The sequence below is a fragment of the Zingiber officinale genome, chromosome 9A, assembly GCF_018446385.1.
Source record: "Zingiber officinale cultivar Zhangliang chromosome 9A, Zo_v1.1, whole genome shotgun sequence".
In the NCBI taxonomy this organism is placed as follows: domain Eukaryota; kingdom Viridiplantae; phylum Streptophyta; class Magnoliopsida; order Zingiberales; family Zingiberaceae; genus Zingiber; species Zingiber officinale.
This window is the reverse complement of record NC_056002.1, coordinates 112,767,770-112,794,233: the sequence shown is the minus strand read 5'-3', so window position 1 is coordinate 112,794,233 and position 26,464 is coordinate 112,767,770. Positions and strand designations below refer to the sequence as shown.

At 39.1% G+C, this 26,464-nt stretch overlaps 1 protein-coding gene across 1 annotated transcript; it reads right to left on the bottom strand.

Annotated features, from left to right (window-relative positions):
* Window positions 1-15,576: 15,576 nt before the first annotated feature.
* On the bottom strand, window positions 15,577-21,837 carry LOC122019480 (probable purple acid phosphatase 20). Its single transcript, XM_042576941.1, has 4 exons — window positions 21,558-21,837; window positions 20,613-21,471; window positions 18,729-18,849; window positions 15,577-15,657 (listed from the first exon to the last, which is right to left on the bottom strand). Exons 1-4 carry the CDS (start codon window positions 21,811-21,813, stop codon window positions 15,577-15,579), a joined length of 1,317 nt encoding a protein of 438 aa, XP_042432875.1. The 5' UTR covers window positions 21,814-21,837.
* Window positions 21,838-26,464: the final 4,627 nt, after the last annotated feature.

Genomic DNA, 26,464 nt, shown 5'->3' with positions numbered 1-26,464 from the left:
CAGTTTATCAGACCTGCTATCTCCCCCATTCGGGGTCAAGCGTACTTCATTCCCCCGCTCGGGGTCAAGTGGCCTTCATTGGTCGCGGACCTGCTTATCAAATCTCTCATTTCTCCCATTCAAAGTCGGGTGCTTCTCATTGGTCATAGACCAGCTTATAAGAGCATCTTATCTCCCCCGTTCGGGTCATGCTATCTCCGATGGTCGCAAACAAGAGTATCTCCACTGGTTTCACACCAGAATATCTCAGAGGTTATGCGCCCGGTCGGCTCACTACTTGCGCGTCCATGCGCCTTCGACTCACGGGCTACACTCCAGTTCATCTAACGTACGATACACTCGTTTGGTCCACGGCTTTCGTTTCTGTGCGCACTCGATTTCACGGGCAATGCACCCGCTTAGTTTTCGGACCCCACTCCTACCCAGCACTACTTCATCTCTCGCTCGGTATTTGTCCAGATGCTCACTGGTCATTCACCCGATAGCTTGCCTGGCCGTTGCTCGATACTATTTTTTCATCGCTCGGTCGACACTTTGGTAGCCGTCTTATCCTTCGTCTGATCACCCATCTAGCCACGCGCTGTTTTCGCTCGACATCCTGGTGGTGGTCAGGTCGGCGTTTTATGGTCACCTAGTTGACATTTTCAGGTCGCCCGATCGCATTTTACAGTAATCCGATCGCCATTTTTCGGTGGCCCGGTCGATATTCACCCGATCCCTCGGTTCGCATCTTCGCGGGCACGCACTCGGCATCGTCCGCCCAGCGTCTGTCTTCCCGATCGACATCCCTCCGATCGCTCGGTTGGCATCTTCGCGGTCACGTGCTCTGTACCACTCGTTCGCTCGGTCCGCTCGGAAGGCACCCCACGTTTCGCTCGTCTGCTCGGTCTTCTCATTATCCCGTGTATCGCTCAGTCTACTATCATTTTACTCGTCGCTCGCTTGATGTTTTGCCTCCCACTCAGCATCTGCCCGGCTATTGACTTGGTACTATAGCGGTCGCTCGCGTGGCATTATATGATGAGTTCAGCGATTTGATTCGGTTATCGAGAGTGAGTCAGGCTTTGTGATAGACTGTCTAGTCAGTCAGACTCGTGCCTCTTTCGACTAGACTTGAGGGGAAGGCTTGTGATACGGATGTGCTTGGGCCAAAAAGGGAATAAGAAGGGAGAAAGAGGGTAGTTTGGTCATTTTGACTGGAGTAGGTTTTTATTTTAAGAGGTGCACTGTTCATCATCCAAGGGAGGTCGGTCCGTGCTCGGGTTTTCCACCGCCGACACTAAGGGCTTCGGCTTTCGTCCACCGCCGCCATGGACCGAGGGAGAGACTTCTGCTCTCGCCGCCGCCGCTGGAAAGATCTGTCGGCAACGCTCGCCTCTAGGTCATTTCCTCTTCCTTGCACCCGCTGCTCCACCCTCTCCGTGCCGACGAGGTCGACGCCGTTGATCTACCAGCGCCGACGCCGTCTGGTCACCATCGCCTCTAGACTAGGGCTGCCCTTCATTCACGCTGCCGACACCAACAGAGGATGCGCGATCACGCCACCTCCCCTCGCTGTCGCGATAGCGACGCCTATCTTCTTCCCTGGCCGGAAGCCTTGTTGTGGCCCTAACCGCGTCGCCTCTTATCCTCTCGCCGGAAGCCTCCTCTAGTTCATGCCCGACCATCACGGCAGAGGTGTACACAGACGGTACCTGCGCCGCCTCCGACGTCGGCCATGCCCACTGTCAGCAGCCCCTCACCCTCATGCACGAGGGCACTCATCCATGTGTTAGTCCAGCGGACGTTGGTGTCCCTGTGAGCGTTGTCGCCCTCTCCAGCCCTCGCCAGCCGTCGTCGCCGCCATCCTTGGCGCCACTACCAGCCGCAGCTGCCTAGTTCAGCGGCCTCGCTTCTAGTGTTCGCTGCCGCCTTCCGACGCCACCTTCACCGTCGGCCAACCCGCGGCCCCCATGATGAGTATTGTACTTTGTGTGTCATGTTCCGGCCATCGAGCCGCTGAGTTACTGATATTATCCGGCCTGCGTGCCGTATGTCGGCCTGTGAGCCGTTGTGATATCCTGACCTAGGTGTCGTCGTCATGTCTCGGCCTACATGCCACCTTCTAGATCCAGGCCACATCGGATTTTATGTTGTCGTCCCCGAAGCCGGCTCTTTAGCTGGTTCATATTCATCTATCCTTCAGGGCCGCGACGGCTCGATCAGCAGCACGACCAGCTCACTGATCCATCCGAGGGCGCCCCCCGGGGCCAGGGTACGTCCCTGTACTCATATCTCATTTACGTCATTATTCTACTATTCATTTATTCGGCTACTTATATATTCGTATGACCTGTCCCGAGCATCGAGGTACCAGAGGCCGGGGCACCTCGGTCGCTGGCTACAGGTACTGCTGACTAGAGGACTTCGGGCGACTTGGTCAACGCAGAAGATAGCTCATCAGCCGGGTCATGGGGATGCGGTCAACCTTCCAGACACGTCACACCGGTAGGTCTGTCTTCTCAGCTTCCCGATAGGATCATGGAGTCTGTGTCTTCCACTGGGGTGGGTATGAGATTTTAAAAGAGAGCCGGTTCGGCTCGGCTCGGCTCGGCTCGGCTCCAAAACCCATTGAGGCACGTGCGTAGGAATTCACCTTCTTGTTTGGATATAAATATATTGTATTTCTGGCGCAACACTCGTTTCTTTACCCGAATGACCCGAATGACGCTGACTCGGACGCCACTGTTGGGCCCGTGAGACGGAGATTTGGGTGGTCGTCAAGAGAGTGCCGTTAGCTTTTTTGTTTTGCAGGGGGAGATAAATAACAATTAAGTAGCGTTGTGCTTAAGGGGAGTGTGCGAAAATAACAACAAAGTAAATTTGATTCCTAGAAACGAATATATATTTTTTCAATTGGGGATATTCGTTTTTTTTAATTTGTGGATGGGGCATGTATTTACGATTTTTTTTTCATATACTAATTTATAAGTTATGTGATTATCATTTTATGTATCATTTATTACGATTTTTTTTGTGTGTATATTAAAGTGCAGTTGTCAATTGTTTATTCTCTGCCATATTCACATGTTTATGACTTGTAACCATTTATTATGGAAAAACAAATATTTGACATGAATTTGAGCATTTGTTTAATGTCCATTTAACATATCACAAGCAAACTATATATGAAAAAAAATATTTAAAATGAATATTTAAATTTTAAAAGTATTTTTAAAATAAATATATTTTTTTAATAGAGATCAAAGTTAGATGTAATATTTTAAAATTGAGTACATGTTTATGATAGAATCTTTGTAAAATTATTCAGTAATTAACCAATTCTAAATTGTGAAAATGTCTAAAAAAATGTCTTTTTTTCGTTTTACCGCTTTGCCAAATATGACTTTTTCTCTTTTCTCATTTCTTTTTCTTTTTTTTTTTACCTCTCTCTTATACCTGCAACCTCTCTTCTTATTTCTTAGAAGAAGATTTTTTTTCTCTATCTCTCTTCTCTTCTCTTCTTTTCTCTTCACCATATAAGGCCCAAGATATCACAAGGGAAATGTTGAAGGACAATATTTTTTATGTATTATCTATGTAGTTAAAAAAAGTATTGTTAAAAATATTGTTGTTAAAAATCTACTTAAAAACAATGTTTAAAAAACGTTGTTATTTTTTTTAATAAAGACAATCATTTTGTGATGCTTAAAAAAAATTATATTTTTTTTGTTAAGATAACACTTTTGCAATGCTTAAAAAGAGTTGTCTTTTTTTAGTAAAGGTAATATTTTTTAATGCATAAAAACACATTGTCTTATTTAAAATATAATTTTTTAATAAAATATAAATTTATTTATAAAATCGTTATCTATTATATTTACATAACGAATTACTTAATTAAACTCTTATAAATAAAGCCAATTAAAATACCATAAAAGTACACTTGATCAATTAAAATACCATAAAAATATAATACAACTGACCAAATCAAAAATATGTCATACAATTCAAACATAAAATATATACACATAATTTATACGTTTTAGATCTATGTTAAATCTATACAAAAACAAAAACCTTTCTTGGATTGAATCTTATCGGTAATATTACATTTTCTCAGAAAATATAAATATTCACGTTCAATTTCTTTCTACATTCACCTGCGAGTAAGAAAATTATTACATTATCATTATGATGAAGCAGCTTATATAATCAATACATTAAATCCAATGAACAAATTTAACAAAGACAATAAGCTAATAATAGATGCAACATCTATATAATCAATACGTTATGATGAAGCAACTTATATTTTGACTATTTCAGTATTTTGTTTAGAGCTAATGTTTGACTTTGTTTAAAGTTAAGAAATAACAAGGTCTTATGTTTCCATATAATGCATATAATGAAGTTGCATTAAAGTCAGTTTGGAGATGGTCATAGAAATATCCTAATGAAAGAAGATAAAGGGTAATCTCTAATCCTAAATGCACTGATATAATTTACAAACAGTAGAGACATATCCAATAACCTTACCAATCACTCAAAGTCATCATATTCATTAGAGAACTCTCCGTTTTCTTGCAAAGTTTAACAAAAAAATAAAGGTTATTAAGGTTATGCAATTTTCTAAGAGACTGAAGACAAATGATGAGAAACCTCTCCCTTGATATATGCAGCTATAGCCTTTTCAAATTCAGCTCTTTTATCAGTATGTAGCTATGTCATAGTAAGCGACCTTTTCCTATAAAACAAGGCATAACTACTGTGAATGAAGTACACTGTGGCTTTGATATAGTTGCTTCATTTCTCCAACCAAAAACAAAATAAACTTATAACCTACCGTAAATACAATATTCTTTAATTTGATTTCACATATTGTCATGCTTTTTTTTGAACAATGAAACCACAGAAATCCATATGCAAATATTAGCCGAAATTACTTCCATATAGTCTCTTCTAACTGTACAATGGTGAATTCGATCACACTGGTATTCCCTTCCCCATTGTTTGGGAGGGTCTTATGCCTAATTGACAAGCATCCCTAACTGAATCTATGTAGTTCCCACAGACTTGGATATAGAAAACATGCTATGCCAAATTTCTATGCAAACTTTATATGCATCATACACAATATTGTGAACATTTAGATAAGCTTAGGTTATCAAAACATCGATGACATAAAAATGATAAGAAAAAGTTTATCTTGAGCAACTGACCAGGAAAGCAAAATAGTTAATTGACTTAGCATACAAATCGTTCTGATTTCTAAAGTGTTAGAACCCTTGGAGGCTGGTAAAAAGGAAATGTAAATCATCTGAAAAAGAAAATAATACCTTTCCTATTCTTTCAACTCAAATTAAAAGTAACAATAATAATAACTTAAATTAACAACTAAAAAGATGAGATACAATATTTACTTGGTTACAACTTAGGTAGTTGTTAATGCAAGGGCAATGAAAAGCTCTAAAAGATCTCCTTTGTGTAGGTGGAGAAGCCTCTTCTAATCGTTACACGCTCAGACAGTTGCTAGGAAAATAATATAGGAGTTGATACTAAAGTTGTTATCTATTTACTAGCTCTAGGGGTCATTTTATAGCTTCTGAAAAATTCTATCAGTGGGTGGAAGGTGCCTCCAACAGGTTGGAAGGCGCCTCCAGTGAGACGCCAAAGGATAAAGCTTTATCCCTTGGCAACGGTAAAATTAGCTTGGTCGAAGGCGCCTTCCATAGGGTTAGAAGGCACCTTCGTACTATTCATCGAAGGCGCCTTCCACAGTGAAGGTGCGGGGGCGCCTTCAATTTACTTTGAAGACACCTTCAGCAGCAATTCCAGCCCCCTTTCGCTCTTCTGCTACTCCGATCGCTTGGGTGATTGCAACCATTAGAAATAGGGTTCACCCGGATCCATTTTTTGGTCTTCTCCTCGAACAGGCTTCCTTCCTGGCTTCTCGTCCCTCGAACATCGTGCATATTTTTTCGTCCACCGATGTACTCTTCTGCAGTACCTCATCCCTCGGATGCACCAAGCTTGTCGGCTCCCTTCTTGTGCCATCATTCTCGTTAACTGCATCTTTCGCTCGACTTCTTATGCTCCTAAGCTTCTGCACATTTAGACACAAGGATCAAATACCAACAGGACCTAACCTAACTTGGTTGATCATATCAAACTATCATAGAGTATCAACAATCTTCCCCTTTTTGATGTGATCAAACTCAAGTTAAGTTAGGGTAAACCATAAACAAAATAGCAATAAAAAAATTTAAAAGAATGAAAAGTAAGTACAAATATTAAAATATAAAATTATACTACCTCTCCCTAAACTTAATCTTACTTCTTCTCTTTTTGATAACATTAAAAATGGTATAAATTCTATTTAACAATGATAAAAAGTCTAAGGAAAAAATATATGATAGTTTAGGTTTCACAAAAAACTTTAAGTTAAAGACAAACTCTGACGTTTTAATAATATGAAAGTTGGCCCAAAAAATTTTCTAAATAATTTAAAAAGAATTTGACAAACATTGAAAATATGATAATTCAATATTAAACAGTTAGTCAATTACACATTTATTTCTATAATTGACTTCAAGACTGACGAGGCACTAGGCCTTCTTAGTTATTGGAGCAACAACCACTTTTTAGACAAAACCTCTTACAGAAATTAAACATTTAATTTTCTCTCTAAAAGCCTTATTTCCCATTTTAATTTATGTAAGATTTTGGAACCCAATATAGGTTCCTTCTAATTGGGTTAATCAGAAATTTCTTAGGTACATATTTATGTGATATCTTCCTAATTTAACCTTGGTGATGTCTAATATACCAGTTTAGTCTATCATACTTTCTAAATTTTGGTTTCTGACAATTATTCAAATTCAAGCATGCATGGTCATTTTTCAAACTTTTGACTTGAGTTTTCAATTTATCATTTTCTAATTTCAAATTATCATACATTTCTAAGGGATATGAATTTGCTAAGTTTAATTTTAACTTAGCATTTTATTTTTCTAATTTGCACAATTTTTTAGAAAATATTTTGATAAAATTAAAAGACTGTTCGGGAGATAGTGCACGTACCTCACTTACCTCGTGATATGATGCTCCCCTTTGTCGTAGCTTTCCTCTAAGGATCCTCCCCTTTCGTCGATGCTCATTTTTGAGCTGCTTTCATCTTCTTGATGGCTTGCCATTAGGGCTAGTTCGGAGAAGGTCTCGATCTCGGACTCAGAGGATGATGATTCGTTTCATGTGGCCTTCAAGTTTTTGTACTTTGGTATGTTGCCCTTGTCTTTCTCCTTGTCTCTGTTTTTCAATTTTGGGTAGTCATCCTTGATGTACCCTTCTTTGTTGCAGTTGTAACACCGGATCTTCTTTTTGTTCCGATAATGCTTTCTTGACTGCGATTTAAATTTATTAGTTTTAATAAATTTATTAAACTTTCTTACCAGTAGCGTTGCTTCATCTTCGTCGATCGACGCTTTGGAGCCAGGATCTTCCATCTTGGCTTTCAAGGCAAGATCGTTGTTCGACTTTTGATTTCTTTAGAATCTGTACATCGAGTTTCATGAAGTTCAAATGTAGAAAACAAATTCTCTAGTGTACTTACCTCGAAATCCTTAGAGATGTAGTATGCATCTACTAAGGATGACCACTCTGGAGTTCTTGGAAAGAAGTTGAGCGCGTACCAAATTGAATCTTGATTCATTACCATTTTTTTGAGATTATTGAGCTGAGTGATGAGCTCTTTGATCCGTGCTTGGAGTTGCGCTACATTTTCTTCATTGTTCATTCACAGGTTTGTCAGCTGGGTTTAGAAGATGTCTCGCCTTGCCAATTTTGCTTCAGAAGTGCCTTCATGGAGTTCTAGGAATTTCTCCCAGAGCTCTTTGGCAGAGTCATAGCTGCCGATTTGATTGACTTCCTGGGGTGGAAGGATGCTAAGCACATGGAATTCTGCTTTACCATTCGCCACGAAGTCAGCTTGCTCTTTCTCGTCCACTAATATTCTTCTTTGTCTTTTGGAATTGTGAAACCATATTTCATGATTAACAAAATTTCAAAATCTGTTTTAAAGAATACCTCTATCCGGCGTTTCCATTGCGCGAAGTCTCCCTCGAATTTTGGTGGGTGAATGCTTGCACCGACCATCATCTTGTTGCCTTAGTCGGCGGTTAGTCCTTTTGAGGTGACCTGACTTTGATACCACTTGTTAGGACTCTTGAAGGCCGGTAAGAGGGAGATGTGAATAACTTGAAAACGAAACCAATACCTTTCCCGTTCTTTCAACTCAAATTAAAAGCAATAATAATAATAACTTAAATTAACAACTAAAAAGACGAGGAACACTATTTAGTTGGTCACAACCTAAGTGGTTGTTAATCCCAGGGCCATGAAAAGTTCTAAAAGATCTCCTTCGTGTAGGCGGAGAAGCCTCTTACAATCGTTAGACGCTCAGACAGTTGCTAAAAAAAGAATACAGGAGTTGATACTAAAGTTGTTATCTATTTCCTAATTCCAGGGGCCTTTTTATAGCTCATGAAAAATCCTATCCATGCGTAGAAGGTGCCTCCAACAGGCTAGAATACAACTGTAATTGTACTTTTATGGTATTTCCTAACTCCAGGAGCCTTTTTACGGTAATTCTCCGGGGAATGATTATTCTCCGGGGAATGATTCTCCGGTCAATAAGAGTAAGTTATTTTTTTATTTTCATATTTCATTAATTAAAAAAGAATAGTAAAATATAAATTTTATTTTATTAGGTTGCTAGTTAAAATGATTATTTAGATCAAAAGAAATGAAGTCATATCACAAATGAAATTTTAACTTTAAATTATAAATTTTATAGCTCATGAAGCCTCCATGGATACAAACTAAATAATCATTCCCCGGAGAATTACCGTGTGTGACCTGATCATTAACCAAGAAAAATATGGAATGAAAATCAACATAAGCTTTATTATCATGATACAAACTAAAAACATTAATGAGATTTTTAGATATGGCTGGGGTATGATAAATATTGGATAACTTGATAGATTTATAATAGGTAGTTAAAATTATTGTTAATATATTAAAATGTTCTTACCATCACCATCTATTACACTCTCAATGCTAATAAAAAAAGGTGACAGAATCCAACATATTCAAATGAGGGATAAAGTGGCGAGTTACTCCTGAATCCATATACGAATTAGGATCACTTATTGTATCAGCTGTAGCAATGAAACCAAACATAGTAGAGCTAGTGGCAGAGGAAGACATATTAGCAATAACAAAATTATTATGTAATGAAGATTTGGTCTATGATAACAAATATTTGCAATGTGTCCGAGTTTGAGATAAATTTAATAGCATGGTTTTGAGGTCTGAGTGGCATCATTCTGTGGAGATTTCCACTGGTTGTAAACCTATATAGTTGGAGGGTTGCCAACAAGACCATTTTTAGAGGAGTAGGGTATAGCAAATTTTGACCTAGGAGCTTTTAGAAAGGCTGATGGTGTAGAAATTGATACTATCTTGGTTGAGGGTGGTTTTTAGTCATGGACCAACAAGCTATATTGGTTTAAAGGAAAGTCAATTGATTAGGAGTTTCTTGCCTTTCTAATGTATATTCGTAGCTCAGCAATAAACTATGCATTCCTTCAATAGAGGGTTGGTCACCACAATTTTATATAGAAATCATAAATTAGTAATCCTTCCTAATGTTAATTAATAGATATAACAAATGATCATGATAAGAAATAAGTTCTCTAATAGAGACTAGTACATTGGAAATACCTTTTAATTTCTAAATATATTCCAGCTCTCCTGCTAATCCATCCCTAGGTCAATACAGAGGAGTAAATCACGAGTGACTACTAGCCATTAGTACAGGTGGCAAGACATTTGGAGGGGGAGGCATGCTCGAACACATCGAGTTTTGACCCCAAATGTGGCAACACCCCATGTCTTAACACCGCACCACCCCGAGGGGACCCCAACTTATTATATTTTAGCATTGCTAAGAGGTGTATTTAGGATTAACAATCAGATTGTTGAGATCAAGGAATTTAAGAGGACAAGGACGTACAGAACGATCTATAAACCCTTCTAAGCCATTAGCAATCCCTATATTAAGGAGCTAATTTTCCAAATCAAATAGTTATTGTGGTCCATCTTGACAGAAAGGGATTGATTCATGGAAGGAAGTGTTGGAAGGAGTTCAGATTTTCTGGTTCGCAATCTCTGGTTCTCTCTTAGTTCTTTTCTCAATTTGCACGTTAGATCGTGGCTGGAATCCAACCAAAATTAACTACGATCTCCCTTGGATTCATTTTCCTATCTAGGTTATAGTTTGGGTTGAGGCAGACGGTCAGAGCCCGCTGGTAGTTAAGCGGACTGTATGGTGCCGACTAGGGGGCGACCTACCCACCACCGGCGAACTCCGGTCGCATGCTACTAAATACCCAATGATTTGAGTTATGAGTCCTCCAGTTAAGGATGAATAAATCCAACTTATTATATTTTATGTGGTAAAAGACGATTCGCTCACCTCCAACGCCCCCGCCAACTCGTCCCAAGGCTAATACATAGGAGGTAAATTACGGGTCGCTACTAGCCATTAGTGCCGATGGCAAGGCATGGGGGAGGTATGCCCGGACACGTCGAGTTTTGACCCCAAGATCTCATATGGTAACACCTCATGCCTTAACCACCACACCGCCCCGAGGGGATCCCTACTTATTATATTTTAGCATTGCTAAGAGGTGCATTTAGGATTAACAATCAGATTGTTGAGATTAAGGAATTTAAACGGACAAGGACGTACGGGAATAATGTATAAACTCTTCTAAGCCATTAGCAATCCCTATATCAAGGAGCTATTTTTTCTAAATCAAATAGTTATTTTGGTCCATCTTGATAGAAAGCGATTGATTTATGGAAGGAATTGTGTTGGAAGGAGTTCAGATTATCTGATTCGCAATCTCTGGTTTTCTCTTGGTTCCTTTCTCAATTATACATCAGATCGTGGCTAGAATTCGGCCAAAATTGACTGCGATCTTCCCTAGATTCACCTTCCCATTTAGGTTATAGTTTAGGTTGAGGTAGGTGACCAGAGGCAGGCGGCCGGAGGCCGCTAGCGGTTGGGCGGACTGTATGGTGCCGACCAGGGGGCGAGCCACCCACCACCGGTGACCTTCGGCTACCTGCCTCAACTCAAAGTATAACTTAGGTGGGAAGGTGAATCTAACGGAGATCGCAGGCAATGTTGGTCGGATTTTGGCCACGATCCGACTTACAAATTCAGGAAGAGACTAGGAAAAGACCAAGGATTGCAGACCAAAGAATCTGATATCTATTGGAAGGGGATTGAGATTAGACCAAATGACAAAAATTAGTAGAGAAATAGAAATTGGAGTTTGATGATTCATATCAGGATTTGGCTGAGTGAATGATGATAATGAAGAAAAATATCATAGATGTTGGTGGCGATGACAACTCTAATGTCATGAAAGATTCTTGTGAATGAAAGAAGGCAAAAGAAAGTACTGAAACTAATAACTTTAGTTGGCACCAGATATTTAACTTACGTCGATTGATCTTGAGGATGACTGGTTAAGTTCTATGAAATTTTTTTTATCAGTTATTAAGATAAATTAGAAAATATTAATAGTAAGCGGTCCATCAATTTAATATTCTTAAGTTAATCGTTCATTATAAAAAATTAATCTACTAATTTATTAAAGATGAGACTCATTCTTGTGGTAAAAGGTGAATACGTTTGCCCTGATGTCCCCGTCAACTCATCTCAGGAGCCACACGAATGAGGTAAATCATGGGCGACTATTAATTTTTAAAATAGTGATTAACATATAAGATGAGACTCATATATATATATATATATATATATATATATATATATATACGATTATGCTATCCTGTGGACTATATGCTGCGGACCGCTACGGACAGCGCTCGTGGCAAACTCCACGTCACGCATTTTAATTTTCTTCTCGCCACGAGTCCCTGCAATCACAGCGTTTTAATTTTCCTCCCCGACCCGACGCGGCGCCCCTCTTCCTCCCCCGACGCAGCCCAACTCGGTGCCCTAGCAACCAGAGAAGCCCTCCTCTTCCTCCTCCCTCCCTGTTCCCTCCCTGTGCCCTAGCTCGTCGCTCTCCTCTTCCTCCCGACGCCGCCCCAACCGCAGATCCTCTTCCTCTCGACGCTAGGGCACTACTCGCCCCAGAGAAGCCCTCCTCTTCCTCCTCCCGACGCTGCCCTAACTCACCGCAGATCCTCTTCCTCCCGACGCTAGGGCACTGCTCGCGCCGCAGAGAAGCCCTACTTTCCTACTCCCGACGCTGCCCCCTGCAGAAGTAGAGCTAAGTCTTTGATCTGCAAGGTAACGTGTAACCTCTTTGAATTTGTCCTCACTAGCTTGTGTAACACCTCGCTGTCCTCGTCCCTTCATTGCCGGTAAAAAACTTTTTTTTTTAAAGTTGATTTTGCATCTATGTTATACCGGGCCATTTTGTGATTCGAGGGAACGATCGTTGGAAACTTTGCTTTCTTCTTCTTGTTCTGATCTTCATTCCATTTCGATGGTGTGTTGCTCAATCATTCCTCTATTCTTGTTCTGATCTTCATTCCATTTATATCTTCTCACCAACTATAATTTTTTTTTTGGCTCAATCATTCCTCATTCACTGATGTTTACTTCCTGTTGATATCAACAAGTATACATCTTTGAAACGAGTACTTATAAAAATTAGAGGCCTTTCATCTTATTGGAGGCGACTTGAGCTTGTTCAACGCATTAAAATTGCATAAACGAATGCTTCAGAGAGGCATGGAATAGACTTGTTTAAATTATCATTTCTTGCATTTATTGAATGCTTCAAACTGAATAATTACGAACAACACAAAATTAAGTCTGCATAACTCTTTGTGGAACTTATTCTGTAATTATATCGCCTTAGATATTACTTACTCTGCCACATCAACTTCTCCTGGAAATTTTGGTAAGCTGAAATCTCTCTTCACAAATCTGAAAGATACTTTGCTTTAACACTGGCTTCTTGTGAGGTAACAAGAATTAACATGGAACAACTATTGTACTGGTTCTAGCACAAAATATACTCAACATCTCTTATTGTAAAGCTGCAGTCTTTTTTTCCTTTTTTTAAGTATTGTAAATATTTGAATCTTTGTTTTGCTTATGTGTTATGTCGTCATCTATTGTTAATTATGTATATTGTCAATTATGTTTTTCATATTGGTTATGCAGGAAAGTTGCAACTGACGTTTCCTAGTATCAACGAATGGTAAATCATTTCATTTTAAGTTCTAATATTTTATTTATACAAAATTCTGATTAAGTTGCAACTGATGTTATTTCTCTGATTTATACATTAATGCAAAAATCGCTTATTTTCTGTTTGAATTGATTTATCATACATTCTATGTACATTAAAAAATATTTGAATCTAAGTAATTCTCGTTTGCTTAATAGGTTGGTATTTCATGTCATCATCAAGTTACGGCTCCATCGACAATACGAGAATTGAACATGTATCATGCAGAGTTTGCGGACGAAGGACATTAGTATGTGTTTCTAGAACGAGCAAAAATCCCGGAAGGAGGTATTATGGATGTGCGCAACATGGCTGGCAAAAGTGGGTCGTAGCCGATACTTTGTCTGATGAAGATAACAGTGAAAGATGTCGTGGAAGGTTAGGAAGTGAACACATTGCTTCTCGTGGACATATTTTAGGAAGTTGGAATGTACCATCAGTGGTCTGGATATTAGTTATAGTGAATTTGACTCTTTTGGCTGTATACCTTATTACTCTGTTAGTTCGGTCTTGTTAGTTAGTGTTGAGTAATGTTGTTGTTGTTGTAATATGACAAATTAAATGTTTGTAAGAACCAGTTGAAGGCTAATTGGTTTATTAGTTTAGGTGGTTATCTAGTGTTGACTAATTAGTGTTGTAACTGTAAATTGCTTTTAGTAGTTTAATCTGAGTATGCCCAAGCTTTCTATTTCATTAGGACTTGAGGATAAAATCGAAGGTATTGCTTTCTTCTCCTATTCGTCCATTTTGGCAACTTGTGTGGTGTTCTAGCTTATATGGCAAATTCTGATAATTTAGTATAAGGCTAAATCTGCTATCCATTTCAAGAGCTCAATGTTCTTTTACTATACATCAGAAAATTTCTAATGAACCTGGCATTAGAATCCCATAAGCGGTTAAAATGTCAGCTCTATTTTGTTTGCCAAGTGAAACTTCTCATTTACTTTTGGATTCGATCAAACCCATGGTATCTGATCGGTCAAGGGACCAATCAGACCCTAGGCTGATCGGTCCCCAGACCGATCACCATCTCTTCTCTTCTGTGCATTCTCTCAAGGCACTGATCGGTCATGGGACCGATCAGGCCCTAGGCTGATCGGTCCCCAGACCGATCAGGCTATACACAGGAGAGTAGCTTTGGTTACTGATCGGTCACCAGATCGATCAGATAACCCACAGTGAGCTACTGATTGGTTATTGATCGATCACCAGACCGATCAGATAACCAGTGTATCACTGGATCACCAATGTATCACTGGATCGGCCAGCAGACCGATCCAGATAACCATAGTATCACTGGATCGGTCTGCTGACCGATCCAGATAACCATAGTACTTCTGTGTATTATCTGATCGGTCTGTAGACTGATCAGGAAGCAACAAGATGAGAAGGAATAGGGGGATCGGTCTGTGGACCGATCCACATGTAGTCTGATCGGTCCACAGACCGATCAGAGGCTTCCCAGACCGATCCTGATCGGTCCACAATATTGTCTCTGAACGCGGGCACAGAGGATCCGTGCTCTTGTGTCCATATTATAATTTTTTTCCAAAATCACACGTCAGATTAAGTTTAGGCGTTCATGCTTCTTACTCAATATTGTCTCTGAACTACAGTACTTTTAGCCACCGTTGAAAATGGAGTAGAGCTAAGAAGCAACATACATGCTTCTTACTTACGTTTCTCAACTGGCTTCTTAATTCCATAATCTGGATAATGGATAAATTCAAACCAGAAGCTGCTTGCCATTTCACATTAACTAACTTTGGAGGATCAAATTAATTAAACAAATGTATTTGAAGATAACTTTGGAGGATCCAACGTATTCAAATAGTTTCAGATAACATCACTGCCTACCAACTCATTCAGAAAGGGAAAAAAAGCTACAAATAGTTTCAGATATCATTTTTCACAATGAAAATCACCAAGATAACCATTGCTCTCAAAACATGACCTGAAAGTCCTTCTAGTAGTTTATGTGTGCTGACCACGAACTCCGAGGCCCAGTAGTGTCAAAGTCGTCTGTGATTTCTGCAAAAAATAAAATAAAAATTATATTCCTATGACAAAACTCAAGAATATATAAATGGAAGATCCTTAAATACTAAAGTACGTGGAAACTAGAATATCTTGTACATAAAACCTCAATTACCAATGGTTGACATGAGAATTCAGATTAAAACCTCAATATCCCTAAGCTTAGTATATGTGGAAAACCATAAGTCAAATAATATCCTGTGAAAGGTTTTAATCATGCCTTTGCTTCAAATGCAGCCATAGTGCAAAGAATCATTACTGTATCCTCCTCAAGAGGCCCGCCACCAGTGTTCACCTGGAAAAGCAACCAATAGGTCATAAATCATCCATGAATCAAAGTATTTCTTGAAATTAGATAATCTTCATGCTGTTGAGTGAAATCATCAGCAGCAGCAATCTAGTGCACTAAACAAATCATACATACAAATAAAGGAAATAGATGAATACCAATGCATGTTGTTAGAACCTGCAATAATAAATACAATTATTAACTTCATTTTCTCAATGAACCACTATAATTTAACATATTAAAATTTTAATAGTACCTGCTATAGATGTCAAATCTGGTTCATACATGTCGTCAATAATGTTATCATTAGTATCTTCAGTCGATCTGATAATTGACACATTATCATATTTACAAAATGTAATGAAATAAATTTATGTTTGCAAGTAAAATTACAATAAAAATGCATCATTAATCAACACATACCCCCCTTGTTGCAAATTTGGACAATTGCGCTTGTCATGTGACACTCCTCGAAGTCCGCATCCACGACATAGCCTGGAATTTGAGGTTGATTTCTCCTTTGATGATTTCAATCTCTTCCCACATCCCTTTGTTCTGACTGAAGAAGGATCAATAATACCAAGGCCCTCATCCACAGATTTTTTCTTTTGACTTCTATCATTGCATGTTCTACTAATATTCATCTCTTGAATTTTGTTGTAGATAGAATCAAATTGTTCATCCAAAAAGGTTGTCCCCTCATTAGTCAAAGATGCATCATCAATTAATATTGAAGCTTTATAAGATAACCTTGAGTGTCTAGACATCAAACACCTTTCTGGATCTGGATCATTAATGTAATTTTGCTCTACCAAAGCATATATTGCTCCAATTTTTGCATCCCGTGTCCATCGTTTGAGTATGTATGTATCAGGCAAATGAAACACTTGGTTGATACGGAAAAAAGCTAGCATATGTCTGCATGGAATGCCCTCAAACTCAAATTTCGTGCAACTACACGATATGTAATCCCTTTGTTTGTCATGCATAAGTACCCTTGGTTTCGAGGAAGAAGAACTTTGAAATTTCATCACATGGTAAACCACTGAGTCAACTCCTGTAAATGCTTGCTGCACATAATAACCATGACTCTCGCTCATTTCACTTTGAAACTCCAGCCATTTTTTTTTGTGTACAACTTAACCATTTGAGTTTCCATGGGCCAATTTGTCTTAATTTTCGAATGCTCATTCATGTCAATATGGTCAGCTACTAACTCATTGTGTCTTTGATGTCTCAGTGCTCTATTAAAACGGGTGATAAAATCCATCAGTGAGTTCTTATTTGAGACATATCTCTTGAAAAATGCATGTGAGCCTTCAGATCTTTGACTACTTGACATTCCAGCACAAAATAAATGTCTAAAATATACTGGCACTCATTTGTGTCGTAATTCATACATCAACGATAACCAATCATTATTCTCTAAGTTAGCAGACTTGATAGCTTCTTCCCATGACTTTTCAAAATCATCAGGTGTTGTAGAATTTGCAATGACATTCTTTAAGCTTTGATAATGGTTTTGAAAAGTCAAATGGTTTAATTTTTCTGGAAATTTGTTAAGTATGTGCCATAAACAATATCGATGCACTGTTTGAGGGAACACTTGTGCAATTGCTTTTGTCATAGCAGGATCCTGATCAGTGATGATAACACTTGGTGGACCTTTAGGCATGGCTTCTATGAACTTTTTAAGCAACCAAACAAAAGATTCAGTTTTCTCATCACTTAGAAATCCACAACCAAATATAATTGTCTGGTGATGATGATTAACTCCTACAAAAGGTACCAAAATCAAGCCATATTTGTTCGTATTATATGTTGTATCAAATACAACTACATCACCAAATACACTATATGCCCGCCTAGATATATGATCAGCCCAAAAACACCTACTAAATCTTTTATCTGAATCAGTCTCATAATCAAAGAAAAAAGCAGAATTCTTCTCTTGCTCAGATGTAAAAAACTCGATCAATGTTTCAGCATCAATACCCTTTTGCTCATCTCTTAGATTTTTCTTAAAATTTCTAATATCTTTTTCTGTACAACCTACTCCCTCAGGTCCTCCATATTCTATCTCCAATATTCGCATTTGTTGACAAGTAGGTACATTTGCCTCTGAAAACTATTTCGTCAATGTTTTCTTTGCTGCCGAAACATTACGATGTGAGCGTAGCAAATGCACTTTAGATGGAGTAGAAAGTGGATGATTATGAGTTTCTATAAAGTTACCAACAACCCAATTAGGCCCAGTTTGTTTCTTCACTAATGTAATATTTGATTTACAACCCGTTCTAACTGCGCCACGTGCTCTTTCTTTTGTCGGTTGATCAACTTTTGTATGTTTATTCCACCGCATTAGATCTGTATGTCCTTCTTTAAAGCATACAATTTGTTTCCACATTACTTCATTTGTGATCTTATTTTTCTTACTCGTGTGCATCCTTGAACTAAACCCAGCTTCTCGTGCATATTGATTATAGAATGAATATGCCTCATCTAGTGATGAGAATTCCATTCCAATTTTTGGCTTTCGATCATTGGAAACTTGTGGAATGTATTCTTGATCATCAACTCGATTTTCTTCCATTTCTGGACACCCTCACATTATAATTAACAATAGGTAATTAGATAAACAAGTAAAAAATACAATTTATTGTAGATAATGTAAAATAGAAACAGAAATACTATGAATTCAAATACAGAACAACTAACAGACATTCAACATAATATTGCAATTAATAGGAGGTTCGAATTCAAATACAGAACTAATGGACATTCAACATAATCTTGCAACTAATAGGAGGTCTAATTCAAATACAGAACAACTAATAGTCATTCAACATAATCTTGCAAATTATCAAAAAATAAGAGAGGGAATTTTAGCATACTCTGATAGCTAAAGAACTCTATCAATCAACAACAATTTATAAAAAACTGATAGTTAAAAACCTGAGATATATCCCATTCATCACTGCATAGGTCCAAACATGAAGCGGAAAAGCAGTAATATTTTTCACTTGTAGATCAAAATCTCCATGCCAATTTAGCTCATAGAGGAGAATTTTATGTACCTTAGCTCTGAGATAATCAAGCTGAGTATTGGACCCTGGAAGTTTCCCTGTGACAATCTCTAGAAGAATGAGGCCGAATTGGAAAATATCTTCTTTTTCACAGGTCACAACAATATCAATGCTGAAAGACAAACAAGAAGCAAAATTCACTAGGAAATGATCGCATCTAAACAAATTGGCTTATTTCTGCTTAAACATTCCTAGAATCACTGATAGGATAAAATATATTACCTTCCTAGATCTTCCTTGTGTGAAAAAATAGTCAGCTTCGAGAACCTAACTGATACATCAAGACAACAACCAAACGCAATCAAAACAGGGAATATACTCACTTATTTCACATTAAATGAGACAACACGTTACCTTGCAGATCAAAGACTTAGCTCTACTTCTGCAGGGGGCAGCGTCGGGAGTAGGAATGTAGGGCTTCTCTGCGGCGCGAGCAGTGCCCTAGCGTCGGGAGGAAGAGGATCTGCGGTGAGTTGGGGCAGCGTCAGGAGGAGGAAGAGGAGGGCTTCTCTGGGGCGAGTAGTGCCCTAGCGTCGGGAGGAAGAGGATCTGCGGTTGGGACGGCGTCGGGAGGAAGAGGAGAGCGACGAGCTAGGGCACAGGGAGGGAACAGGGAGGGAGGAGGAAGAGGAGGGCTTCTCTGGTTGCTAGGGCACCGAGTTGGGCTGCGTCGGGGGAGGAAGAGGGGCGCCGCGTCGGGTCGGGGAGGAAAATTAAAACGCTGTGATTGCAGGGACTCGTGGCGAGAAGAAAATTAAAATGCGTGACGTGGAGTTTGCCACGAGCGCTGTCCGTAGCGGTCTGCAGCATATAGTCCACAGGGTAGCATAATCGTATATATATATATAAAAGGATTTGTTATCCTGCGCGACGCCACAGTGCGTGACTGTGCGCGCCGCGCAGGATAACAACTGTTTTTAATTTTTTTTAATTTTTTTTAATTTATGAATTAAAAAATAATTGAAAATAAAATAAAAAATAAAATATTTTTTTTAAGAGTTTATTTCTATGGTTCAGGCTTTGGTTATAGTGTTAAAGTTATTTTTTTTTTATATTTTACCTTTGTGGTTTAGGCTTCCCAATTAAGTTATAGTGTTTGGTTTTTAAAAAAAATTAAAATAAAATTAATTTAAGTATTTATTGAGTATTGTAATATGTTAAGGGGATATATTAAGGTATTAAAAATTTATATAAGGAAATGTTAAATTTTTTAATTGATTTTTTAAATTTAAAATATTTAAAAAAAAAAAAAACGAATGATCTTCTGCGCGCGTACAGTCGCGCACTGTACGAGCGTGCAGGAGAACACTCCTCTATATATATATATATATATATATATATATATATATATAAAGTGAGAGAGAGAGAGTAAATTGAGAAGGCCCCTTTTCCTCGTATCATTGGGGTAAACTTTATGTATTTATATATATATATATATAAAGTGAGAGAGAGAGAGTAAATTGAGAAGGCCCCTTTTCCTCGTGTGGTAAACTTTCTGTATTTTTCAGCTAAGGGTTTCTCTATATACACTAGACATGTGGCAAATTGGTCTATATACAGTACACATATTATATATATATTGAAGGTACAATAAATTATCTAATACACGTGGCAATTAAGAAGAGAAAATAACAAGATAATAATTATTATAGACTCTTCTATATGTCAACTTCAATTACAAATTTGAGCATATCAAACAGATGCTACTTCAGAATCGATTATGAATGAACTTCCCAACAAGTTAGGAACGTATTATTCTAATACATCTCCGGATTCATGAGCAGATAACGAGATCGATTTTCAATTATTAAACAATTGCAACTACTAATTAATTTCAATTCCATTAGTTTTTTTGGAGGATCGATGGGGTTTCACCGTTTCCTTTGACAGTTCAGATCGGATGCCAAGCTGGTGATCCACACCTGGTCCGCCGCCACCGCCACGTCGTCGTCGTTCCGGTGCCACGTCCACAGCGCGTGCGTCGCGTTCGCCACCTCGAACCGGCCGTGCCCAAAGCTGGCCTCCCTGAAAAGCGAGATCGCCGGATGAGGCAGCAGGAAGTCGGTCACCAGCCCTTCTACGTTCCCGCCGTCGCCGATGGTGATGTGCACCGGCCCGCACAAGTCGGAGCTGCCATTGAAAACGCGCTCGAACCGTTCGTAAGCGTGCACGTGCCCGGAGAACACCACGTCCACCCGCGCCTCGTACAGCATCGCCTCCAACGCCACCCGCATCTCCTCGAACTCCAGGTGGTGCGCGTCGTTCGTGTTGTACCACGGCGCGTGCATCACCGCCACCACCCACTGCGGCCGCTGCTGCTCCATCCTCGCTAGGTCAGCCGCCAGCCACGACTGCTGCGGGGACCCCGTGTCGTAATCGGCGTAGGAGCCGAGCATGATCACGTGGATGGCTCCACCGGCGACGTCGAAGGAGTAAAAGAGGTTGGAGCCGGAGGAGGTGGCCGGGTCGGCGTCGTACGGCATGCGCCATCGCATATTGTACGCGACGAACTTTTTCGGGTGGATGAGGGGGATCCTCTCTGTCTCGTACTCTCCTTGCGTCACCATCCACGGCCTGGAGCTCGCCAGCGGCTCCACCAGCCGGCCGAATGAGTCCCACAGCGGCTGTTCTACGCCTGCGTAGGAGAGGTCGCCGGGGAGCAGCAGCACGTCGTAGTCCGCCGCAGCCAAGTGGTCCAGGGTCGAGCCCGACGACACGGTCTGACCCAAATCCCCTGTTTCACACCGACGAACTCAACATACTCCATTTTCATACCAAAAAAACCACAGCAAGAGGTGGGAATTAAAAGAAGGCGCGCACCGACGACGGCGAACTTGAAGGGCAAGGAGTTGGGTGGGGTCTTGAATGAAAAGTTGCGAGCGGAGTTCATGCCCAATCGGTAGTCGTACACCGTGCTGGGACTCAATGGGCCGATGACGACGTCATGGATGTGGGGGGAGCGGTAGAATAGTAGGTAGGAGTAGTCGTCGGAAGAGCCGGTGGCCTTGAGAGAATACTGGCTGCCGTATTCCACCACCGATGGGCCGTCGTCCTCGGTGGTCCATTTTATCCTCATTCTGTCTGCCCCCACAAGAGATATATGGACCTGGACGAGAACAGTCGTGACAATTAACCGACCCAAATTTCTACGAAATGGTTCGAGCTATAGCTAGCGCGCGAATGATGTACCTGCTCGGGAAGGAGATAGTCTATGCTGTTAGCGTGGGGGACGTAGAGGGGGCGACTTGGCGGCGGACGGATGTAGGCGACAGCACAGGCAAGAAGGGAGCAAGCGACGATGGCGACGAGCAGAGAGGAAGGAGGCGACGCCATGGCGGAGCAGCAGCCGATGGGGAGTGTGTGTCTTCCACTGGGGTGGGTATGAGATTTTAAAGGGGAGCCGGCTCGGCTCGGCTCCAAAACCCGTTTCTAAGATTGAGACACGTGGCGTCATCCTGGCGTAGGAATTCACCTTCGTGTTTTGAGATAAATATATTGTATTTCTGCAGCAACACTCGTTTGTTTACCCGAATGACGCTGACTCGGACGCCACTGTTGGGCCCGCGAGACGGAGATTTGGGTGGTCGTCAAGAGAGTGCTGTTAGCTTTTTTGTTTTGCGGGGGGAGATAAACAACAATTAAGTAGCGTTGAGCACTTGTGCTTAGGGAGTGTGCGAAAATAACAACCAAGTAAATTTGATTCCTAGAAACGAATATTTTTTTTAATTGGGGATATTGGTTTTTTTTTAATTTGTGGATGGGGCATGTATTTACGATTTTTTTTCATATACTAATTTATAAGTTATGTGATTATCATTTATTACGATTTTTGTGTGTGTGTATATTAAAGTGGAGTTGTCAATTGTTTATGCTCTGCCATATTCACGTGTTTATGACTTGTAAGCATTTATTATGGAAAAACAAATATGAATTTGAGCATTTGTTTAATGCCCATTTAACATATCACAAGCTAACTATATATGAAAAAAAAATTAAAATGAATATTTAAATTTTAAAATTATTTTTAAAATAAATCTATTTTTTTCAATAAAGATCAAAGTTAGATGCAATATTTTAAAATTATTATGTACATGTTTATGGAAAAAATCTTTGTAAAATTATTCGTTAATTAACTAATACTAAATTGTGAAAATGTCTACAAGATGCACCTTTTTTTTTCTTTTACCCCTTTACTAAATATGACTTTTTCTCTTTTCTTTTTTCTTTTTCTCTTCTTTTTTACCTCTTTCTTGTGCATACAACCTCTTTTTTTTTCTTTCGAAGAAAAAACGTCATCCTAATTTTTTTTTCTCTATCTCTTTTCTCTCTCTTCTCTTCTCTTCTCTTCTTTTCACCATATAAGGCCCAAGGTATTACAAGGAAAAAGTTGAAAGATAATATTTTTTATACATTGTCTACGTAGCTAAAAAGGTAATGTTAAAAGCAACGTTGTTAAAAATTCATTTAAAAACAATGTTTAAAAAGCATTGTTAGTTTTTTTTAATAAAAACATTGATTTTGTAATGCTTAAAAAATATTTTTTTTTGCAAAGATAATACTTTTGCAACGCTTAAAAATATTGTCTTTTTTTAGTAAAAGCAACATTTTTTAAATGCATAAAAACACATTGTCTTATTTAAAATATAATTTTTTAATAAAATATAAATTTATTTATAAAATCGTTATATATTATATTTACACAACGAATTACTTAATTAAACTCTTTTAAATAACGCCAATTAAAATACCATAAAAATACAATTGATCAATTAAAATACCATTAAAGTATAATACAACCAACTCAGAAATATGTCATACAATTCAAACATAAAATATGTATACATAATTTATATATTTTGGATCTATGTTAAGTCTATACAAAAGTAAAAACCCTTCTTGGATTGAATCTTATCGGTAATATTACATCTTCTTAGAAAATATAAGTATCCACGTTCAATTTCTTTCCACGTTCATCTGTGAGAAAGAAAATTATTACATTATCATTATGATGAAACAACTTATATAATCAATACATTAAATCCAATGAACATATTTAACAAAGATAATAAGTTAATAATAGATGCAACATCTATATAATCAATAATCAATACATTATGATGAAGCAGCTTATATTTTGACTATTTGAGTATTTTGTTTAGAGCTAATGTTTGACTTTGTTTAAAGTTTAGAAAAAACAAGTTCTTATGTTTCCATATAATGCATATAACGATGTTGCATTAAAGTCAGTTTGGAGATGGTCATGGAACTGTCATAATGAAAGAAGTCTGATCCTAAATGCACTGATATAACTTACACACAGTAGATACATATCCAATAACCTTACCAATCACTCGAAGTCATCATATTCATTAGAGAACTCTACACTTTCTTGCAAATTTTAACAAAAAAAAGAAAGGATATTAAGATTATGCAATTTTCTAAGCGACTGGAGATAAATGATGAGAAACCTCTCCCTTGATATATGCAGCTATAGCCTTTTCAAGTCCAGCTCTTTTATCAGTAGCTATGTCATAGTAAGTAACCTTTTCCTAAAAAACAAGGCACAACTACTGTTAATGAAGTACACTGTGGCTTTGATATAGTTGCTTCATTTCTCCAACCAAAAACAAAATAAACTTATAACCTATCGTAAATACAATATTCTTTGATTTCACATATTGTCATGCTTTTTTTTTAACAATGAAACCACAGAAATCCATATGCAAATATTAGACGAAATTACTTCCATATAGTCTCTTCTAACTGTACAATGGTGAATTCGATCACACTGGTATTCCCTTCCCCATTGTTTGGGAGGGTCCTATGCCTAATTGACAAGCATCACTAACTGAATCTATGTAGTACCCACAGACTTGGATATAGAAAACATGCTATGCCAAATTTCTATGCAAAGTTTATATGCATCATACACAATATATGAACATTTAGATAAGCTTAGGTTATCAAAACATCGATGTCATAAAAATAATAAGAAAAAGTTTATCTTGAGCAACTGACCAGTAAAGCAAAATAGTTAATTGAATTAGCATACAAATCGTTTTGATTTCTAAAGTGTTAGGACTTTGAAGGCCGGTAAAAAGGAGATATGAATAATTTGAAAAAGAAAATAATACTTTTCTTGTTCTTTTAATTCAAATTAAAAGTAATAATAATAATAACTTAAATTAACAACTAAAAAAATGAAACACATTATTTATTTAGTTACAACCTAAGCGGTTGTTAATTCAAGGACAATAAAAAACTCTAAAAGATCTCATTCGTGTAGGCAGAGAAACCTCTTACAATTGTTAGACGCTTAGACAGTTGCTAGGAAAAGAATATAGGAGTTGATACTAAAGTTGTAATTTATTTCCTAACTCCATAGGTCTTTTTATAGCTCTTGAAAAATCCTATCTGTGAGTGGAAGGCGCCTCCAATAAGTTTGAAGGCGCGTCCAACAGGTTGGAAGACGCCTCTAGTAAGGCGCCAAAGGATAAAGCTTTATCCCTTGGCAACGGTAAAATTAGCCTGGTCGAAGGTGTCTTCCATAGGGCTGGAAGGCGCCTTCGTACTGTTTATCAAAGGCGCCTTCCAGGCATGGACGACGCCTTCCACGGTGAAGGTGTGGGGGTGCCTTCAATTCACTTTGAAGGCACTTCCAACAGCAATTCTAGCATCTTTTCGCTCTTCTGCTACTCCGATCGCCTGGGTGATCGTGACCATCCGAAATATGGCTCACCCAGATCTATTTTTCGGCCTTCTTCTCGAGTAAGCTGTTGGATTGTAGAGTTCGATAGAGGTGGGGGGAGGTGAATATCGATTAAAAATTATCGAAAGAGTACGCAGCGGAAAAGTAAATGCAAAAGGATAAAGCAATGATAACACGAGTCGTTTTTTACTTGGTTCAAAGCCTTTGTCGACTCCTACTCCAAGGCACGCATGCAAGGGTGCTTTCGATGGGTAATCCACTAGCAATTTGAATATTTGATTACAAACTAAATTAAAGGAATGCTAATAGAAAAGCAATACCGACAAAAGGAAGAAAACAAAAGAACAGCGCGTGGTCGGAGTAGCTTCACAGCGTGGCAGGAGCACAGGAGAGCAGATTGTCAGTTATTTTTTGGAGCTTCAGCTTTGACCCTCCTTATATAGGAGGTTCGGGACGCCTGGAACCTTCAGGGCGTCTGGAACCTTCAAGGCGCCCTGATTATGACGTAGCCGAGCCAACCAGGGTGGCAGGAGCACAGGAGAGCAGATTGTCAGTTGTTTTTTTGAGCTTCAGCTTTGACCCTCCTTATATAGGAGGTTCGGGGCGCCTGGAACCTTCAGGGCGTCTGGAACCTTCAAGGCGCCCTGATTATGACGTAGCCGAGCCAACCAGGGAGCTCCACGCGGCGAAATGACGTTGAGTATAATTTTTCACCTCCGGGCGCTCGGATCCCTCCTGGGCGCCCGGACCTCCAGACGCCCGGAATCATCCCAGGCGCTCGGACACTTAGTTTTCAACAGATTCCTTCCTGCAAGAAAATGTTAGTCCGGAGGCATATAAAATATATCCTGCAACACAGAATATTAACACAGTTTAAAATTAAGCAGAATATTACTTAGATTCCGTCTCTCCGAGACCGGAATCTAGTGAAGATCTCGACTTAGAGTTCTGAAATGGTTCTAAGTCGGATCGACGCCTAAGTTTCCTTCCCGGGAACGCGCCCTCACAGTCACTCCCC

What these genes read in the sequence shown, in the direction of transcription:
- LOC122019480 (XM_042576941.1), bottom strand. Translation starts at nt 21,813, where the DNA reads ATGAGGATAAAATGGACCACCGAGGACGACGGCCCATCGGTGGTGGAA. An exon ending in CTTCAAGTTCGCCGTCGTCG is followed by an intron (nt 21,472 to 21,557) that starts GTGCGCGCCTTC and finishes GGTGTGAAACAG; the next exon opens with GGGATTTGGGTCAGACCGTG. An exon ending in CTGAACTGTCAAAGGAAACG is followed by an intron (nt 18,850 to 20,612) that starts GTGAAACCCCAT and finishes TTTGTCTTTCAG; the next exon opens with CATTGATATTGTTGTGACCT.